This window comes from Delphinus delphis, chromosome 2, assembly GCF_949987515.2.
Source record: "Delphinus delphis chromosome 2, mDelDel1.2, whole genome shotgun sequence".
NCBI classification, from domain to species: Eukaryota; Metazoa; Chordata; class Mammalia; order Artiodactyla; family Delphinidae; genus Delphinus; species Delphinus delphis.
The window spans coordinates 37,186,847-37,208,432 of NC_082684.1; the positions used below are offsets into that span (position 1 = coordinate 37,186,847).

At 46.8% G+C, this 21,586-nt stretch overlaps 1 protein-coding gene across 1 annotated transcript in view; it reads left to right on the forward strand.

Annotated features, from left to right (window-relative positions):
* SPTB (spectrin beta, erythrocytic) overlaps nucleotides 1-21,586 on the forward strand; it is a 124,151-nt gene that overhangs the window by 37,936 nt on the left and 64,629 nt on the right. The window contains exon 2 of the mRNA XM_060004400.1: nucleotides 17,673-17,871. Coding sequence (XP_059860383.1) covers nucleotides 17,724-17,871 — 148 coding nt within the window. The 5' untranslated portion in view covers nucleotides 17,673-17,723. The remainder of the gene's footprint in view (nucleotides 1-17,672; nucleotides 17,872-21,586) is intronic.

The following is a 21,586-nucleotide window of genomic DNA, read 5'->3' on the forward strand; positions in this document are numbered from 1 at the left end:
GCAGCATTATTTACAGTTGCCAAAATGTAGGCAGCCTAGGTGTCCGTCAACAGGTGAATGGGTAAAGAAGATGTGGTGTGTATACACAATAGACTACTACTCAGCCATAAAAAATGAATGGAATTTTGCCATTTGCAACAGCATGGATGGCCTTGGAGGGTATTGTGCTAAGTGAAATGAGTCAGACAGAGAATGACAAATACTGTATGATATCACTTATATGTGGAATCTTAAAAATACAGCAAACTAGTGAATATAACAAAAGAGAAACAGGCACAGAGACAGAGAGCAAACTAGTGGTTACCAGTGGGGAGAGGGAAGGGGGAGGGGCAATATAGGGGTAGGGAAGTGAGAGGTACAAACTATTAGGTATAAAATAAACTACAAGGATATATTGTACAACACGGGGAATATAGCCGATATTTTATAATAACTATAAATGGAGTATAACCTTTAAAAACTGTGAATCACTATACTGTACACCTGTAACTTGTATCATATTGTATACCAACTATGCTTCAGTCAGAAAAAGGAGTGGCTGCCTCAAAGGGTTGTTCTGAGGATTTCACGTGACGGTGTTTATGAGGTGCAGCGTGCTATAGATTCTCAGTAAATGTTTTTGATGACAACTGCTTAATAGCTGGAGAAATTTACTCCCTAGTATCCACATGAGAAAACTAGAACTCAGAAAGGAGAAAGAAGTTTCTCCAGTTTTGCCAATGAGAAATGTTTGAATAACCTGCCTGACTGTAAGATCCTTGAGGACAGGGACCATCTCATTATGAACACACATATAGTATCCATTCAGGAAATATTTGGTTAAATTAATTTCTGCTCCTAATGGCACTGTCTCATTATTTTTTTAAGTTAGCAATGAACAAAAAGGATTGAGAGAGCAGCAGCAAAATGTAGAAGCCATTTACATCTCCGTGGTATTGTTTCTTCCCCAGAGAAATGTGATCGCTAGCCTAGTGGTTGGCATGTAGACAGGCTCCAGAGCAAGGAGCTCAGTGTGTGCCAGATAGACTCTCACACGCGTGAAGGAACGACGGATAAGAGGCTCAGCCAGATAAGGCATGTGAACAGGTGTCCTCCTTCAGGTCACAAGAAAGCTTCTTGGAAGAGCTTCAGAGTTCTTTGGGGGAGCTGATCCCCTCCAAGAGTAGTTTGCCCTATAAGGTCTGGGGTCGCGTCTTAAATAATTTCAGGGTTACGTATATGACCATGCATTCGAAGCAGTCCATATTATCCTTGTAACTTTCAAGGCTTTTGGTTTTTTTAGTATTTATAAAAGATACTTTGAGACATTGAGTTTAAATGAATGCCACAGAAAATCTCCCCTCTGCTGGCTCTCATTCCACCTGCAGGAAAGACTCAAATAAGCATTTTAGCCTTGTAGGGTGTTCTCAGTGGCCAGAACGGCTAGAAGTAACCCATTCTCTTGGAGAGATCCGAAGGTGGAAAGGGCACCATTAGCAGTCACTCTCGATATCATGAGAAGGAAGAACTTTTCTTCTAGATGGGTGTACCATCTGGGAACAGAGAGTGAGCCGAACTCTCAGAAGACCTGAGTTTAAGCCTTAGCTTTGCCACCCAAGTGTTGGGCAAGGAACTTGATCTCAAAGTCTTAGTTTGTTTAACTGAAACTGCGATTAATAGTATCTCCCCCACTCCTACCCTGTCTCCCAGGTTGTTAGAAGGATCAAAGAGAAATTATGTGAGAAAACTTTCTGATAAACACTGTTTACCTGGACAATAAAATCACCACTTCCTGTCAACAGCACCCAACTCAAATGGCATCTCTTGATCGTGAAGCCTTCCCTGGTTTCTCCAACATTCAGTATTCTCTCCTGTTTCTGAATTCCTGTGATATTTTATTTACGTCTCTCTCTTCACACTTACCTAATTCTATTTTGTTGTATCATTGCTTATATCCACGTCTTAGGCAACCTGAGGGCAGAATCTCCTCCATTATAGTACCTTGCTGGAGAAAACCCTCTCATTATTTTAAAATAAATTGTAATAATTATTCTATATCACTATTGTGAAAGCAGTTCATAACAATGCACCTGTACATAGTAGGTACTCAATAAGTATTTGTTTTTAGTCTTTTTATTTATGTTTATGTTTTTAGTTTCAGTATTTTGTTTTTAAATTTATTGAGGAATAATTTACATACAGTAAAATTTACACTTTTCAGTGTACGTTATTATAGGTGTTGACAAATACACACAGTGGTATAACCACCACCACAATCACCCTCCAAAATTCCCTCATGCCCCTTTGTTGTCAGCCCCTTTCTTCAACCCTAACCATTGTCAACCACGGGTTTGTTTTCTGTCCTTATAGGTTTGCCTCTTCCAAAACTTCATATAAACTGAATCCTACAGTATGCAGCCTTTTGTGTCCAGCTTCTTTCACTTAGCATAATGCATTTGTGATGCATTCATGTTGGGTCTAATTTATCAGTTCTTTTTTTCATCACTGAGTAGTATTGCATTGCGTGGAGGTACCACAGTTGGTTTATCCATTCACCAGTTAATAAACAGGTTGTTTCTAATTTGGGGTCATTATTGAGTAAAGCTGCTATAAACATTTACACTTTGTGTGAACCTAAGTTTTTAGTTCTCTAGGGTAAAGATACCCAGGAGTGGGATTGCTGGGTCATATGGTAAACGTATGTTTAATTTTGTAAGAAACTGCTAAATTCTTTTCCAGAGTGGCTGTACTCTTTTGCATTCCCACCAGCAATGTTTGAGAGTTCTAGTTGCTCTGCATCCTGACCAGCACTTGTCAGTTTTTTTAAAAGCCATTCTAATAGGCACATAGTGATATCTTATTGTAGTTTCATCATCCCTAATGATGAATGATATTGAGCTCTTCGTGTGCTTATTTGCCATCTGCGTATCTTTTGATGAAACATCTGTATAAAACTTTTGCTCGGGCTTCCCTGGTGGTGCAGTGGTTAAGAATCCGCCTGCCAATGCAGGGGACATGGGTTCAAGCCCTGGTCCAGGAAGATCCCACATGCCGCAGAGCAACTAAGCCCGTGCACCGCAACTACTGAGCCTGCACTCTAGAGCCTGTGAGCCACAACTACTGAGCCCCTGTGCCACAACTACTGAAGCCCGCATGCCTAGAGCCTGTGCTCTGCAACAAGAGAAGCCACCACAATGAGAAACCTGCACACTGCAACAAAGAGTAGCCCCCGCTCACTGCAACTAGAGAAAGCCCGCACACAGCAACGAAGACCCAACACAGCCAAAGATAAATAAATAAATTTATTAAAATAAAAAAAAAAGCTTTTGCTCATTTTTAATTGAGGCTTTTTTTAATTAATGAGTTTTTTCCTTTTTTAAAAAATTAATGAGTTTTGAGAGTTCTTTATATATTCTAGATATAAGTCCTTTATCAGACAAGTGTTTTACAAGTATTTTCTCCCAGTCTGCAGCTTGTATTTTTAATATCTTTCAAAGAGCAGACATTTTGGTGGTCAGATTAATCAATTTTTTCTTTTATAATACTCAGTCTTCTATGGATCATACTTTTGGTGCTGTATCTAAAATATTTTGTTTAACCCAACTTTACAAAGATTTTCTTCTGTTTTTTTTTCTAGAAGTTTCAGGTTTTACATTTAGGTCTATAATCCATTTTAGCTTAAATTCTGTATGTGGTGTAAGGTATAGGTAGAGGTTCACTTTATTTTTCATTTGATGTCTAGTTGTGCAGCACCCATTTGTTGAAAAAACCTACCCTTTCTCTGTTACATTGTTTTTGCACCTTTGACAATAATTGTTTGACTATATATATATGTCAGTCTATTTCTGGACTTTAGTCCATTGATCTGTGTGTCTATCCTTTTGCCATACTATGCTATCATGATGGCTGTAGCTTTGTGGTAAGTCTTGAAATCAGGTAATGTGAATCCTCCAGTTTTGTTCTTTTTACAAAATGGTTTTGCTATTCTATTATCTTTGTATTTCAATAGAAAATTTAGAAGCAACTTGTTGATTTCTAAAAAAAAAAAAAAAAAAGCCCTGTGGGTATTTTGATTGGCATTGCACTGAATTTGTAGATCAGTTTCAGGAAAATTGACATCTTAATAATATTGAATCTTCCATTCCATGGGCATGGTATATCTCTCCATTTATTAGACTTTCAAATTCTTTCATCAGTGTTTTGTAGTTTTCAGCCTACTGATCTTGCACATATTTTGTTCTATTTATATCTAAATATTTCATGAGTTTTGCGGGGGGTGCTTTGTTCAATAAAAAATTGTTGAATTAATGAATAAACAGTGCCAACCTACTTGTGAATGCTTGTCTTGATTCTGTAGTCAGATACAGGGTACTAGAATAATGTTGGAAAATTCATCAAAGTCCTTGGTTATGGTCAGGCCAGCAGTGAGGCTAAGAGGTCTGAGTGTAACTCTAGAAGGCAGGAAATAGGGCCTCATTCTGCACCCTTCTTGCCACATTCTTTAACTTTGGACAGTTCCTTCTCCCACCCAGGGTTTACCTCCTAGCACAGGTTGTCCATAAGTTAAGGCTATACTTTTCAGGGGCTCTCTAGGCAAAGTTGGCTTTCCCTGTAGGTACCATACACAGTTCCCTCCCTCACACAATTTGAACATGCTGAGTAACCTGTCTGACTAACCATTTTTCACCTATTTGTCTGGTTTGGGTCCTACACTGTCTCTTTCATATCCATCCTTTGAATAAGGTGATCTATTTCTGTAAGGCGCTTATTAAGATGTGTTCCCTGGGAGAGGTACTCTGCCCCTTGGGAAAGTAGATACATCCGTTTCATCCAATTAACGTGTACTAAAATTGAGTCCCTGCCATGTGCAGAGACCTCTGAGGTGAAAATGGCATCCTTCCCTTTGAGGAGTTGCCTATGATAGGGAATTAGGTTGTCAAAGTCAATTTTGTTTTGAAGTAAGGATGGAAGTAGGTCTGAAGGAGGAGTTCCACTTGGGTCATTCAACTCAGTGGAGGAACCTGGCATCAAGGGAGGTTGAGAGAGCTTGGATGCTTGAGGCAGGGGTGAAAGGGAAAGACGTTTGCAGAAGGGGCAATGGGGTAATGACAGTAGACTCCTTCTACTGTGTACTTTCCTTTTTGCTGTGAGAGTGTGTGTATTGAGCAGACCCACAAATTTGATACTGAGAAATACTGCATTTTCTTTGTAAATAACTATACCTTGGGGTTATAGGGTACTCTATGGTTTATACATCATTTTCATATAACTTCCTATAATCTGTACACAGCTTTATGTGGTAAGTGGTGGGTGTGTTGATTTCGGTATCCTAACTGCTCTAATAAGGAACTGTAAAATAAATTTTATTTCTGGCTCACATCATAGATGAGTCAATGGGTATAAATTGAGGGGGAGACTTTGTTCCCCACAGTCATCCAGGAAATCAGTTTCCTCTCATCTTGGCCCTTTAGGTCCTAGGAGTTTAGGGGAAAGAATGAGGAATTATGGGGAATATTTTTATGGCTAAGCCCTCGAAGTGGTGTCCCTTGTGCACATTCAATCACACAGCCACACCTAACCATAGGGGTGACTGGAAGATGCCTCCAAGCTGAGTGTAGAAAGAGTAGAATTTGGACATTGGTAGGCCCTATCCTGTGCCGTGGAAGCACAGGGTATTTCCCTCATTTTACAGGTGGAAAAACTGAGGTACAGAGTGGTTGAGTGACTTATAGAAGAGCACACGACTACTAAGTTAAGTACAGGAGTTAGGATTTCAACCCAGGTCTGCTGTTTTGATAGAACAGGGACAATAACACTAATAGCAGTAATAACAGTAATAATATCTAATAGTTTGTGAGTATAGGTGTGTGTTAAATGGGGCAATGTATATAACGCTCCTAGTAAATTCCAGGTTCCCTTCCTAGCCTTGGGCTTTGCTCACAGTTGTGTAAAGAGCCAAGTCTTTTTCCTGAGGACCGTGGGCGGCAGAGTGACTGCATGAGCCAGCAGCTGGTGCGTCCCCATCAGCAGCGTCCAGGGAAGGAGGCTGAAACGGATTCTAGTGGCCGAGGGGTGCTCTCTGAGCAGACTGGGAGGTTGTGCACAGGCGGACCGGCTCTGCCAAGCCTGGAAAGGCTGCACTTGCCTTTGCTGCGAGACTGGAGCCTTGCAGGGGCTGTGTATGTGTCCTGTATGTGTCCAGAGGACAGCCCCACCGCACCAGGCTCATGCCCTGGCCAAAGGTGGGAAAATCCTCCAGCCAGCGCCCGTCCCCTCAGGAGTCCTTGTGGGCCTGAGCAACTTTTAAAAGATTAATTTTAACTGAATTATTTTAAAAGCTCTAACATGAATGAATGCCGAATTGGCACCCATAACATATATTATTTATAGGTTCAACTTTTAAAATAGATCTCTTTGTGTAGCAGAGCTGTACAGATAGAAACCATTCTATGAGTGATGTTTCTGTGACACAAGAAAGAATAAAAGACTTCTCAGCTAAGTGGAGTGGGGCTTCCCTGTCTAGAAGAGTTCTGGGTGAGAACGGCTGCTTTCATCAATGTTTCTGGTGAGAAAATTGAGGTGTGGGTTGAGTCGGAGCTGCTCTGAAAGGTTTCAAGATTGGTTTGTAGGCGTTGGGCCCTGTTGCCACTGCCTGTTCTTTTGCCACCACAGTCCAGCAAAAGAGGAAGAGACAGCGGCAATGTGAGATTGAGGCACAAGGGCAACAGTGACACTGTCAGGGCATCGATGACCAGCCTGCATTCACAGCACTCCTGCTACGTGCCACGTTTCCAGCCGCTTCACCACCTTGACCTCCAAATTGGCCTCCAAATAGTGTGTCCTCGGCAGGAGCTGCTCTTGTCCTCTTCAGGGCAGTACTCTGCATTTCTCAGTTCTCACCCATTTGTTCAGTATTTTTTATCCCCATTTCGTGTACCTGGCATTATGCTGGGCAATTGGGACAAAAAAAATGATTAAGGATGTCCCTGGCTTCAAGTAGCTTATGGTCTATTGGGAAAGACAGAAAAATAGATTATTCTCCTATATTGTGGCTAAGTGCTTTGATGACAATGAGCACTGAGTGTGATGGGAGCCTGGAAGAAGTGCTCCCACCTCCCACTGCTGCAGGGGATGGGGGTGAAGATGGGGAGCTTTCTCGAAGAAAGCAAAGGCTAAGACAAGTTCTGAAGGATAAGAAATTATTCTGAAAAAGAGGGAGTGTGTTCCAGGCTTAGGGAACAGCACGTGCAAAGAGTGTGTCCAGAGAGAGCTGGGGACCTGAATAGAGTTCGTTATGGCTGGAAAGTAGGGTTGCGGAAGTAGGGAGGGTTGGATAAAATAGTGTTCAGGGAGGGGATGGATCACAAAGGGCTCTGACTCTGATTTATGATGGATTTTAAACTTTCTTCTGAGATAGAGAGGAGCTATTAAAGTATGGAAGTGACCTCATATTTATATTCTAAGATGATCTTTCTGACCACATTGTAAAGGATAGGTCAGGATGGTAGGCAAAAGAGCAAATATGGGTGCAAAGAAATCAGCAGGAAGCCACTAGAGTTGAGATGACAGTGGTGAGAAGTGAAGGGGAGCAGTGGAGACGGAGAAGAATGGAGATTTGAGAGATATCGAGGGGACTGAGTTGATGAGATACTGGGTTCTGTCACCCCAGGTTTGGGTTTGGGCCATTGGGATATTGGTGGACTAGGAACATGGCAGGAAGGACTGGGACTGGGTTGATGATAGAGTCAACTGGGAATAATGCTGAGTGTGAGAGGCCTGTGGGCCTTCCAGGTGGATGTTCAGAAGGCAGTTGGATGTGATGGATGGGAGTTGCAGAGAGGTCATGCAAGGTGAAGGTCACGAAGTCATTCACGCGAGGTGGTCATTCAGGTCATGGGAGTGCAGGAGATTGTCTAGAAACAGCGAGTAGACAGAGGAAGAATGGAAGGGGCCCAGGACAGAACTCTGGGGAACATCACCATTCAAGGGACAGGTAGAGGAAGAGTAGCCCCCAGAGCAGGCCAAGGAGAAAGGCCAGAGAGTTAAAGGAGAACAAGGAGCATGTCCTGGAAGACAAAGGAAGTGGTTTCAGGAAATTTTGGAATGGCTAACAGAGCTTAAGTCTTCTGAGAAGTCAAGATAAGACCTGAAAAGCATCTGTTGTTTTAAGGAACAAGGAAGGGAGCTGTCAGTGAATAACTTCAAGAATAGTTCAAGAATAGCCTCATGAACTAATAGGGAAGCCAGCTTTCAGTGCAGTAAGGAGTGAGTTGTTATGGGATGAGGAAGTTCTCATGAATATAGTTAAATACACTGTATCTATTTTTACTTTAGGAGCAGAGGCCTCATCATCCCTCTCAGTTCATCGTCATCATTTTCTAGGCAGGGCACCTCCCCTGGTTGGTTGGTTGGTTTCTTTTTATCTCCATTTCCCTTTTCCGTTTCCCTAAGTCCACCTAGAGACAACCATTTTCATGTGTTTAAGAGTTTTTCTTTTGTTTATATCCTTATAATATGTATGCTGTTTTATGTGCATATGTTTTGAAATTATTCAGTGGTGTGTTATAGATCTCATTCTGTTTCTTTATTTTCTCCACTATTTTTTAAGATCCTCCGATGCTGCCATGTGTCCTGCATGTGTCCATTCACCACATTTTACTGTCCATCTCCCAGCGATGGACACACAGGTTATCTTCACCTCCCCACCACCACAGTCAATGCTGCAGTGAACTTCCTTGCATTTGTCCCCTTTTTGACTTGTGTGAGAATTTCTTTGCTCTGCATGCCTACGGACAGGGTTGTAGATACGTAACCTGCCTGAGAACTGCAGACTGCCTTCCAGAATGGCTGGGCCGCTCCACTCTCCCACCAGTAGTACACAAGGTATCTGTGCTGCACACCACCATCTACACCTCGTGTTACCCAGCTTGATAACGTTTGCCTCTGGTGTCTCATTTTAATCAGCACTTGTTGGTTAGCCAATGAACTTGAGTATCTCTTTTTAGGGTCTTAGCCTTTTGGATTTCCTCTTCTGTAAATCACTTCTGTAATCACCTGTTCTTATTCTTGGCAACTTTGTCAAGAAATTTGGCTTTGAAAGGTAGGAAAGAAAGGATGGAAAGGAGGAGTTTTACTTAAGATGAGAAAGACGTGAACATATTAAAATGAAGATGGAAGGGAGAAGAAGCTAAAGATTCATCTTCTTTCCAGGATTGGAAGGATGGCCAGAAGGAAGGGTAGTGAGGATCTGGCCTCACCCAGCAATAAACATGAGACTGGGGGAGGGAGCAGGACTGAGGAGGGAGAGTCGGTGCACAGATCGTCAGCAGCTTTCCCTGAGCCCACCGTGACTGCCGCCTCCACTTGCTGGTCATAGAAGCAGTGCAGGATCCATGGAGTTGAATAGGAGGGGTAAGGTGACCTCCTTCCTATTCTAGGAAAATGTTATATTGTGTTTCTAAATGTTTGAAAGTTATATTTGTTTTAAATTGCAAGGAGAGGTGCCTAAATTTCAGCATACGGGATGTGGCACAAATAAAGTTGTAGAGGCACATGGTACAAAGGTGGGGGGTGCAGGACACGTGGACCCTCTTGGTTGGAGCAGAGATGGCATAAGAGAGAGTATGAGCTCAGCACCAGCTGGTGTAGGACCCTGAATTAGACTGTGCGTTAGAGAGTTGCTGAAAGCTATGGAGTAGAGGCGAGTCATTATGAGGAGGGCTGTGTAGGATGGATTGAAGAGGCCCGAAACAGACAAAGTTGGACCATTACCCAAGTCCAGGCGGGAAACGGTAAGGGCCTGGAGTGAAGTGGAAGCCTTAGAACATAAAGGAGTGATGGATGGAAGACATTTTACAGAGGCTTAATGACTGGCTGTGGTGATGAATCAATATTGAATAAGTGCTCAATGCACATAAGTGGACTATGTGAATGAGTACTGCATGGATCAAGGAATAAGGTGGGATAGAGGCTCCAGAGTTTGAGCTTAGGCCTCTAGGAGGAGGAGAATATTTACTGAGCACCTCTATGTCCCAAGCACAGTGCTAGGCACTGGAATACAATAATGAATAAGACAGGCTTGCAGCTGCCTGCAAGGAACCTCTACAGTCTAGGCAGGGAGAGACAAATACAAAAGTAAACCAACAGATGTATGAGTAATGCAATTATGATGAGGGCTATGAAGGGGTCAAGCAAAGTGCCCAGACTGAGGATGACAAAGGACTTAGCTTAGATGTGGTACTTGGGGAGGACTTCCACAGGAAGTGATACCTAAGAGGAGACCTGAGGAAGGAGGAGGAGCCAGACATGCAAAGATGCTCCAGGAAGTGTTCCAGGCCAAGGGCACAGTGTGCACAAGAGCCGGGGTGGGGTGAGGAGGAGGCGGCCTGGGGCGTGGATGCCGGTTGAGAACTGAAAGGAGACTTGAAGGATGCACGTAGTGCATGTGGTGAGGGATGAGCTTGGACTGGGAGGAAGAAGCCAGACCATACTAGGCGCTAGGGCCACGGTAACATAACCTCAAAGCCATGATCACACCTAACATAATTGACTATAATTCCTGGTCATTATCCACTATTGAGTCTATAATTCAGATACCCCTCGTTGTCTAAAAAATGTGTTTTGGTGTTGTTTGATTCAAATTCCAAACAAAATACATGTTACATTCGCTATTATATCTCCTAAGTCTCTTTTCATCTACAGCAGTCCCTAGCCTCTGCCTCTTTTTCAGTCTGTTTGTTTTAATGCCGTTGACTTGTTGAAAAAGTGGAGTCGGTTGTCTGCAAAGTGACCCGCCTTCCGGGTCTGCCTCTTTGCTTCCTCATGTTGTCATTTAACTTGTCTATCAATCTCCTATAATTCCTGTAAATGGGAACTTAGCTCTACAGACTCGATCAGGTTGAGGTTCAACTTTTTTGGCAAGAATGTCATAGGCCATGATGTCCTTCATATTGCATCATATCTGGAGACACACAGTATTTCATTGTCGTCTTCTTAGTGATGCTAAAACTCATCAGTGAATTCAGGTGTTGGGAACTTGATTCCATTGTATAATTCTCCATCAATCTGTTATCTAATGGTTTTATTTTTTGATTATCTTTTCTGAATCAATTGTTTCATGAGAAATATCTCACCTTTTATTTCAAATTAATTATTTCAACCTATTCTTTTTTTAGAATTTATTTTATTGAAGTATAGTTGATTTTACAATGTGTTAGTTTCTGGTGTACAACGAAGTGATTCAATTATGCATATACATATATATTCTTTTTATATTCTTTTCCATTATGGTTTATTACAGGATATTGAATACAGTTCTCTGTGCTATAGAGTAGGACCTTGTTGTTTATCTATTTTATATATAGTAGTTTGTATTTGCTAATCCCAGACTCTTAATTTACCCCTCCCCCACCCCTTTCCCCTTTGATAACCATAAGTTTGTTTTCTATGTCAGTGAGTCTGTTTCTGTTTTGTAGATAAGTTCATTTGTGTCATGTTTTAGACTCCACATATAAATGATATCATGTATTTGTCTTTCTCTGTCTAACTTACTTCACTTAGTATGATAATCCCTAGGTCCATCCATGTTGCTGCAAATGGCATTATTTCATTCATTTTTATGGCTGGGTAGTATTCCATTGTATGTATGTACCACATCTTCTTTATCCATTCATCTGTCAATGGACATTTAGGCTGTTTCCATGCCTTGGCTATTGTGAATAGTGCTGCTGTGAACATAGGGGTGCATGTATCTTTTTGAATTATAGCTTTGTCCGGATATATGCCCAGGAGTGGGGTTGCTGGATCATATGGCAACTCTATTTTTAGTATTTTGAGGAACTTCCATACTGTTCTCCATAGTGGCTGCACCAATTTACATTCCCAGCAACAGTGTAGGAAGATTCCCTTTTCTCCACACGCTCTCCAGCATTTGTTATTTGTAGACTTTTTAATGATGGCCATTCTGACTGGTGTGAGGTGATACCTCACTGTAGTTTTAATTTGCATTTCTCTAATAATTAGTGATGTTGAGCATCTTTTCATGCGCCTGTTGGCCATCTGTATGTCTTCTTTGGAGAAATGTCTATTTAGGTCTTCTGTCCATTTTTTGATTGGATTGTTTGTTTTTTTGTTGTTGAGTTGTATGAGCTGTTTGTATATTTTGAAAATTAAGCCCTTGTCAGTTGCATCATTTGCAAATATTTTCTCCCAGTTCATAGGTATTTCAGCCTATTCTTGACCACTTCGAATGTTGAGGCCACACTACCTCCCTGTGCAGTTTTCATCAGAGAAGAGAGGGGTAACTGTGGGTGTTCTAGAAAAGTCTTCTTGGAAGAACAGAAATTGGGCATTCAGCTTTTCAATTCAACTATCATAGAATTACTACTTATTTTGGGGGAGGAGGCCAGGGACTATCTTGAAAGAAATGAGTCAGGAGGGATAAGAAGTAGGACTGGGTTGTAATAACTTTCTGTATGTGTAGCTATGGAGCCCAAGAATCCCAATAGAAGATAATCTTTGAAAATTGCATATATTAAGAGGACCATCTCTCCCCTCTCCTTTAATCATTCCCAGTGGACATTTGCGTCTGTGTTGGACGTGATGTGCTGATAGGTGGTGTTAAGATAGAGGGCTGATGGGCCAATCCCTATATCAGAGCTGAGCAGCACCTGTTCCCCATTCAAATCCCTGTAAGAACTGTTGGGGCCATGATCCCTCCCCTCCTCCCCCATCCAAGCAGCTGCAGCATGACCGAAGCCATTTCTTAGTAGTAGATTTTTCCATGATGAGGGCAGACGAGTTGTGACATGTGGGCCTGAAGTCCCTGCCTGGTGACAGAAACTGGAGCAGAAGGATTAAAATGACCAAACAGCAGTGGACTAGAATGACCAGGATGTTGCAAATGTACGGGCATCCTTGATGGTGGCAACCATGGATAGGAATCTTGAGACTTTAAGAACCCCCAAACCGCACCCTCCTGATGAGGGACTGGAAGCCAGGGTGGGTCAGAATGGGAACGGTAGAGTGTGGGGAAGCAGAGTGTGCTCTGGGGAGAGGCAGCAGCTTGGCCCAGGCACTGCTGGTGATGTCCATCTGCTGGAAAGTTCACCCACAGGTAGTATGCTTGCCCGGGCCTCATTGTCACCCTATGGTCCTGAAGCTCCCCTACTCTGCTGTGCTGGGAGCCGTGTGCTCAGTCTTAGCCGTAATGAGACTGAGCCGTAATTTCTAGGTGGAGACGTCTGCTAGACGGATGGAGGTGCCAGGCTGGAGACGGGGGATGGGGAGGAAGTTGGGGCTGGCTGTAGATATAGAGTACCCTGCGCTGGGCAGCTCACTGGTTCTCCTGATGTTTTAGTGAGTGTTTATTCTTTAAGGTGTCTGTGAATATGCAATGAGATTATGATCAAAGGGAGTAGAAGAACGTTCTGTTTTGGTAAAAGTATTGGCAGAAAATTTCCAGGGAAACTTTAGGATTTAATCTTTTGACCTGGGTTGCCATAGTAGCAAAACATGTTAAAAGCAGGTTTGGGGTAGCATAAAGGGGCAGAACAAAATAGGACGCAAGTGAGGGGGTCAAACCTTACAACTAAAGAGAAAATAAAGATAGAGAAGGTCTAAATTCTCGGTTTAAGGAAGACTGTATTTAAGCTATTGCAGTAGCCTGCACCGGTGACCCTGCTAAGGAAACACAGCATCAGCCTGTATTTCCCCCATTTCTCACTCCTGGACTTTGTTGCTGCTCACGTTTGTGTGGTACAGGAAAGAGGGGATAGGGTTGGGAGGTAAAGAAAAGAACATCCATCCTCTGCTGCTCAGCCCTATGGGAAGGGCTGAAGTGAGCTCTACCTAGGACTCTGGCAGCACCCTGCAGGCGGGGAAAGGAGCTGCCACCTCCTGGGTTCCTACCCGCCCTGGGAATTAACTGAGCATAGCACGTGGGCTTGAAATTCCGAGGCCTAACACCTGATCTCAGAAGCAGACGGGGCCCTGGGCACATGAGCGAAGGGCAGAGCCGTGGGTTGCATCAGTGATGTTGTGAAATCCATTTCCCAGGCAGGCGCTCCTCCTGCAAGTGAGTGCGCTGTGCGATCACATGAGCTCTTCAGTACTGAGCTGTGGGCAAGTCTTCTAGGCACCCATCCCACTCAAAGTGTAACCTGGGGTCAGGGGGCGGCAGAAGCTCGCCATGTGAGGCTGAGCCTCGGACTGTGCTTTTGGAGACGGGCCTGCCCCGCTGCTGAACAGGCAGGTTGACGGACAGGGAAGGTGGGCTCTCCTGGGCGCGGAGTCCCACAGACCACAGAAGACCCACCTGCAGTCTGACGAGGGTCTGGTGGGTTGCGAGAAGGGCTTCTAGGGGGCTTCAGTGTGAACTGGGGAGTAAATGGACATGGAACTTCTTCTTATACCTTTTTTCCTGGGTGGGCTGGCAGGGAAGAGAGGTGCAATTTGGGGCCTATTTTTAGCCATGGAATTGCTGTCTGCCGTACTCATGGAGGTCCAGTCTGGCTGCATAGATGACTTATATCCTTAAAGACGTGACTGAATCACCTTGGCTCCAAGTTCCCCTCCGATATCAACTTAAATGTCATTTCCATGAACACCCCCATTTGGTTAGGTGTCCCCACCGTGTGTCCCCAGCCTATGCTGTTCTTTTCAGTCATGGTGGTTTCTTTATTGCCATGCCTTTGAAGGGCCGTTGTGACAATTATGGGTGACCCTGGGTTGAATTTGGTTTTAGGCATATTTTGTTTTGTTTTATTTTCCTGGAATAACCATCTGTAGCTTTCCTGTTTTCTTATTTTCTTCTCTTCTGCCTCTCACACCTGATTCTCCCCTTGCCTCTGAGCACACTGGCCCAGCCCCCAGCCCCTTGGCCCTGATGGGATGCCATCTGGGCAGGCTGCTGGGGTGGGCATGGCTGGGGGAGGGGGCAGGAGGAAGAGGGCCTCTCTTTAGTTTCTGAATCTCTTTCCTTGGTGTTTGTCTTCAGGGACCTGACCCTTCTAAAAAAAAAAAAAAAAAGAAAGAAAGAAAAAACACCTAGCGTTGTGTGTTTAGACGCGCACGTGTGTTTTTTTTCACGTTCCGGCAGAGCCGCTGTCCGGCTGCAGCCTCCTCCGAGCTGCAGTCGCAGGCGGCACGGGCGTTTTTAAGCAGGGTGACTTGCTGTCGAGTGGCTGCTCTTCTGCTCCCGGGGCCATCAGTCTTGTCTTGAACGCCCGGTCCTGCTGGTCTGCCCGCTCAGGCTCATCTTTCTGGGGCAGACTTATTTACGGAGCCGCGGCAAAGGTAATCTCACTCCCTGGGCCCCGCAGCCTGGGCCCCTCTCAGCCACGCTTAAAAATAGCCTGAGACGAGAAGGAGAGCCAGGGTCTGGTTACCTCCTGCACGCACGATCCGATCTCACCTCGCCGTCTGCATCTGGCAGCTCGGCCCTGCTCAGGGGCCAGCGGTCAGCCTGTCAGCCCCTCCCCACTCGCAGCTCGAAGCTGGTGGTGGTTTCCCTTAAGGGAAGTAGGGAAGGGCGTGGTGGAGGGAGGAGGGCCCTCCCAGCCACCTCCGCGGGGCCAGCCGAGTGGGACATCTCAGCTCTGGAAGCAGCGTGTCTGTGCAAGACGACAGGCTGTCAGAAGGGACGAGGGTGTGCTGGGTCCCAGGCCTGGAATCACGCGGATACCCGGTGGGGTGATGGCTGGCTCCCCTGCCTTCCCCCACCCCGCCCCCTGCCTGCCGCATGAGTAGCAAACACCTTGGCCAAGCCCTGGAAGCCGGGGAGTGCCCTCTGACCCCGTGTGCCATGTTCGTTCCCCACCTGCTTTCGTAAAGTGGCCTCTTCCCAGTCTGGCCTCTTCCCGGCCGCAGCAGTAATTCCCGAGATGACCTTGGGGAGGCCTCATCCTAGGAGGCCTTGGTTTCCTCCCTTATGCAGTTAGGGTGGATAATTCTGGCTCCTCCTGTCTTACCGCAAAGGCCTGCGGTGGGATTGATTCATCAGATGGGGGAAAAGAGCCTGAAGTGATTCAGTCTGAAAAATAAGGGCTCTGCGGCTGCAGTCACGCTTGGATTGGTGAACTGGCTTCACTTCTTCCTCAAGCGTGTGCCTGCTTGGGTGGTGAGTGTGTGTGCTGGACTGAGTGCGTGTGTGACGTGCGTGTGTGTGCACGCGCTCCGGGAGAGAGTGGCTTACCTCACAGCTCACTCGCTGTCGCTGTCGACACTTGTCATTTGTCTGCCTCACAGCCTCCCCTACTCCCACCCCTTTTGTTCTCTTGGATAGGAAGGCCCTGGGCTCCCTGTTCTGTGTCACAGACTTGATCTTGGAGTCCTGTAAGCTCCCTGGGGAGAGCACTGAAGGGCAGGTACGGGGGAGGAAGTTAAGACTGAAGGGAAGCCGGTCTTTTTCCAAAGGCCCAGGACATTGAGGACCCAGCCCGGCCTCTCTAGCCTCCTGTCCCGCTTTTCTCTCTGACCTCGCCCTCACCTCCAGTTATACCGTAAGGTTCCTAAGTTTCGCCACGCCCTTTCTTACCTTCAGAACAGTGCACCTGCTCGTTATTCCTTTTGTTTGGACCCGTTCCTTTCCACCTATCCCTTTATAGGATGCCTCCAAGCTTCCTCTAGGAATCAGCTCAAACTCTCCTTCCCCGGATACCCAGCCTCGAGCACGAGTCCCTCACGCTCCCTCATCCTTTCCTAGTTGGGGCACAGCATCACACCTTGTTGTAACGGCTTCTTCAGTCCTCTGTCTAGCTGCCAGAGTAGAAGCTCCACGAGGACAGGGCCCTGCCTGTCTTGCTCATAATTGCCTGGCACAGTGCCTGCCGCCTCGTTGGGACTGGGCGCATCTTTGACATAATCATGAATGAATGAGCATCGTGAATGAGTGACGGGCAAGTGAGGAACCCAGTGCTCCCGATGCCCATGTTCACGGCACAGATGAACACACACAGCTCCGCTGTCGGTGGGATCCCCTCACCACCGCACACCACCATCGTGCCTGGGATGCAACAGGAGAGCTTGTCCAAGCACCTGGGCGTACTTCAGAGAAGGCCAAACCAAGGGCCCAGCTTTCTGAATGTTTGCTGCAGGGAAAGAACTCGGAGGGCTCTTGGGCAGCCCCTGGGAGGAGTTAACTTTCCCCAGTGCAGCTGCAGGGGCTGGTGGCACCAGTGGCATCTTAAAGCTCATGCTCTCCTCTCTCCCCACTGATTCATGTTTGAGTCAGACTCAGCCAACTCCCAGCTTCTCCCCTCTCCTGCCCTGTCCCCACCTCCCCGCCAGGTTGGGTCCTGGCCCCAGTCCACAGGATGGAGCTGCTATTCCCAGCTCGTCCATGCCAGCCTCTGACTCCCAGGAGAGCCAGCCCCCTCGGTGGCCGCGGCAGCAGGTTTGGAGGCAGCGGGCCCGCCTGCGACTGACGTCTCCACCTGCTGGCTGTCCTGACCCTTGCTGCATACAGATCTCCGCCCCCGCCGCCACTGCCGCCGTTACCATTGCTGCTTGTGCTGCTGCATTATTTTATACCTGACAACCTGGAGACCCTGGGTAGGAAGCACGGCCAGGCAGAGGGCACCGTGTGCTGCTCCCGCAGGATATACTCCTGTTGGACCCTCCAAATAAGTTTCCCCTGAGACAAAGTCCAAGGGGGTGGGCACTAACCCTCTGACTATGTTGCTGTCCGCCCCCAGGGACCCTTCCATGAAGACTGAGGCAGGCATAGCTGCTGAGAGCCTGCTGACATGACATCGGCCACGGAGGTTGAAAACGTGGGCAACCAGCCACCGTACAGCCGGATCAATGCCCGCTGGGATGCCCCGGACGATGAGCTGGATAATGACAACAGCTCAGCCAGGCTCTTTGAGAGGTCCCGGATCAAGGCCTTGGCAGGTACTCTTCGGGGCCGTGGCGGTTAGGGGAGCCGCTCGCCTAATCCCGAGGTTCACTGCCCTTCCCGCCTGTGGTGAATCCTCTGTGTGCGTTGGCGTGAGCCCTAGCAGGGCGGCGATGGAGACATGGCTGCGTGGCTCAGAGGCCAGGGCCCCTCGGGAGGGAGCACAGATCAGGCAGCCTCTCTTCCCACATGTCCCCCACTTCCTCCCAGGTGTGAGGTGCTGCAGGTGGACCCTTGGCCTCAACCTCTGTCCTGAATGACCTGTGTCCAAAGTCAGAAGTGAAAGAAGGTCTGGGCGAAGGAGTGTGTGAGGGGCGGGACAGCCGGGCAGGGGTGCGTGGACCTCATTATGTATCTCGATCCCCTGCCTGGTCCTGGATAGAGGAACTGTCATCATCTTCTCTGTGGCCCCGAAAGGAAAGGGTGATTCGATAGGAAACTGAGAACAGATAACGTCTTCCCCACACTGCCTCAGAAAGGAGGATTTTCTGGACTAAACCTCTTATCAAACTGGAATTAGATTTTTTTTTAATACATTTATTTATTTTTGGCTGCGTTGGGTCTTCGTTGCTGTGCGCGGGCTTCTCACTACGGTGGCTTCTCTCGTGGAGCGCAGGCTCAGTAGTTGTGGCGCAAGGGCTTAGTTGCTCCACGGCATGTGGGATCTTCCCGGAGCAGGGTTCGAACCCATGTCCCCTGCAATGGCAGGCGGATTCTTAACCATTGCGCCACTAGGGAAGTCCCTGGAATTAGATTTTTACTTAGCAGGTTCATAATAGATTTGTGTGTGTGTGTCTGAGAGAGAGAGAGGGAGAAAGAAAGAGAGAGAGGGAGAGAGAGAGGGAATCTTTAATCTCTAGTGGAAATGGCTTCTCCTCCCCCTGCTGGCTGAGATCTGATTCTTGGGATTTTTCCCCCCTCCAACCCCTGTGACCATTGCCTCCATGGAGCCCTGCCCAGGGTAGCTATGTTCTGACCCTAAGTCCTTGACCAATAAAGAGAGTTTGGGTTACATGGGGTGGTGTATGGGTCAGATCAGACTCGCTTCCCCGTCATCGATTGTTCCATCTTCTGCCTTGTTTGAAGGGCACAGCCTTCCCATAAGCACTCTCTGGGCTGATTCTCCCAGTGCCCCTCGCTCATGGCCCTCTCTGAGGTTCCTTGTGGCCCTCTCTGAGGTTCCTTCCACCTTCTCTCCCTCCAGTCTGTTCCCAGGTGCCTGGGTCTCCAACTGACCTTGACTCAGAGCAGGGCCCCTCTGAGGCCATGATGACATTCCACCTCAGGAGTGTCTGGGTTTCCCATCCCTGTAAAAGGGATGGGATAGCTCATTCCCTTGTCACAGTGGAGAATCTTTTCAGGTCTCAGCCGTCACCCTTTTGGTCCTTGCTCTTTGCAGGAAACTCCCTTTCTTCTTCCTTCATCTCCTCCTCACCATCCCTTACCCCACAAAATCCTTCCTTGGTTTTCCTAGGGGATGTTTACTGGCACCAACCCCAGTGTAATTTTAACCTCTTTAAATAACCAAACTTGGAACCCTTGCCTTTGCCAGTCTGGTGACCTTCTTTGTGTCTCATGCTGGCTGGGTCTGGCTGCAGTGACCCTGGGATACAGCTGGAGGGAGAGCGGTACTGTGTTCCATAAAGTTTGCCAAAGGACAGCTTGAGGAGTGGGGCTGTCTTTCGTGTTTCACAGGTAACCTGTTTTTTAAGAAATCGAGCTAAATTCCATTTTAACAATTATCAGTCACGTTCCTACTATGTGTAAAGCTAAACCCCTACCCAGACATGAATGTGGAGAGGAGGGGAGCAGAGAGTTGGATTCAATATAGTATGCGTCCCTGAGGAGTTTATGATCTATTAGGGAAGTGAACAATGTTCATCGTTAATTAGCATGAGTAGAATTAGAGAAGAACTATGGGAAAGACACATAATTAAATAGCAATGAGAGAACAAAGGGGGAGATGCCGGGAGCATCAGGGACTTGTCTATGGAAGAGGTGGCCCTGGGGCCGGGGATTGAAGGGTGTGTGTGGTTCTAACAGGCCGATGGGCTAAGAGTTGGTCCAGTTGGCGGGTCTGTGTGGTAGCCTGGCCTGAGTGATGCGAAGCCTGGGAAACTGGTAGAACTGGGTTGAGCAGGAAGGGGCCTCCATCAGCCTTGCCTGTTCCTCACTACGAGTGTGCATCTCATCTATCAAAGCATCTGAAAGCCCCCCCAGAAGGAGAGGAACCGCAGAGTGTAGAGCTGCATGCCTGGACCTTAGTCATTTAGAACATCTGGCTAACAAGTAAACATGCAAGTTTGGGGTCCATTCAGGATTTTTTAAAACAAAGAAAACCCTAACCAGTTTACTGAATTTCCTCTCCTGAGAGCCCACTCTGAGTGACCTGTGGGAGAAACTAAAGCTTTGAGAAGGTCCAAAGTAGAGTGGTTGGGTAGGCAGAGCAGAGAAAGGGAGCGTCAGTCTCCCACACCCACCTCCCCACTGGTTTTAACTTCTTGACGTTTTTCTCTTCAGTGCCGTCTTCGGGGCTGACTTGGCAGTCTAGGCGGGGTCAGCCTTTCCAAAGAGGCTTAGGAAGCAGAGGCTGCCTTTGGTCCCTATTATTCCAGCGTGCTCTGAGGCCACTCCCCCACTCCCAGGAGTACTACGGCAAGGAAGGCGTGCAGCCCTGTATTTCTTAAAAGATGGCGGTGATCTGCTTTGTACGTATACATGGCAGCGTTGGAGATGTTGGCCTGGTCTTTCCCATCTCAAATCGAAGGTCCTGGGATGAGGAGGAAAATGTCACAAGACCCAGATTGAGGTCCTGGTTCCACTGCTAATGCTACTGCCATGGAGGACAGTTCAGTCAATCTCCTGGGCTTTTCTTTTTATAAATTTATTTTATTTATTTTATTTTTGGCTGCGTTGGGTCTTCGTTGCTGAATGCGGACTTTCTCTAGTTGCTGCGAACCGGGGCTACTCTTCGTTGCGGTGCACGGGCTTCTCGTTGCGGTGGCTTCTCTTGTTGGGAGCACTGGCTCTAGGCACGTGGGCTTCAGTAGTTGTGGCACAGGGGCTCAGTAGTTGTGGCTCACGGGCTCTAGAGCACAGGCTCAGTAGTTGTGGCTCACGGGCTTAGTTGTTCCGCGGCATGTGGGATCTTCCCGGACCGGGGCTCGAACCCGTGTCCCCTGCATTGGCAGGTGGATTCTTAACCACTGCGCCACCAGGGAAGCCCCCAATCTCCTGTTTTATGCAATGAAGACAGTAGTATTTTCCCAAGGTAGTTGTGAAGATCAAGTAATATAAGGTTTATGAAAGTTATTTTATTAATAATATACTAGGTGAATGTTAGTATTTATAGGAAATCTTCTTAGGAATAGTATCTTTCTTTTTGTTTTCTTTTTTTTGGCCTTGCAGCTTGTGGGACCTCAGTCCCCCCACCAGGGATCGAACCTGGGCCCTTGGCTGTGGAAGCGCTGAGTCCTAACCACTGGACCGCCAGGGAACTCCCAGGAATAGTATCTTTCTGTCCCTTCTCTTCTCCCAACTTCAGATATTCAAGTTCATCAGCTCAGTCAATGTCCCAGTTACCTTGGCCTGTTCCAGGGCCAGTTTCTTCCCTCTTAACCCCCACCCTCCTTCATCTTAGAAGGCTTGGGTTGGAAAAAAGAGCCAGGGACCAGCGGAATTAGGCTAATGCTTGCCCTTCGAGCTCTTGGC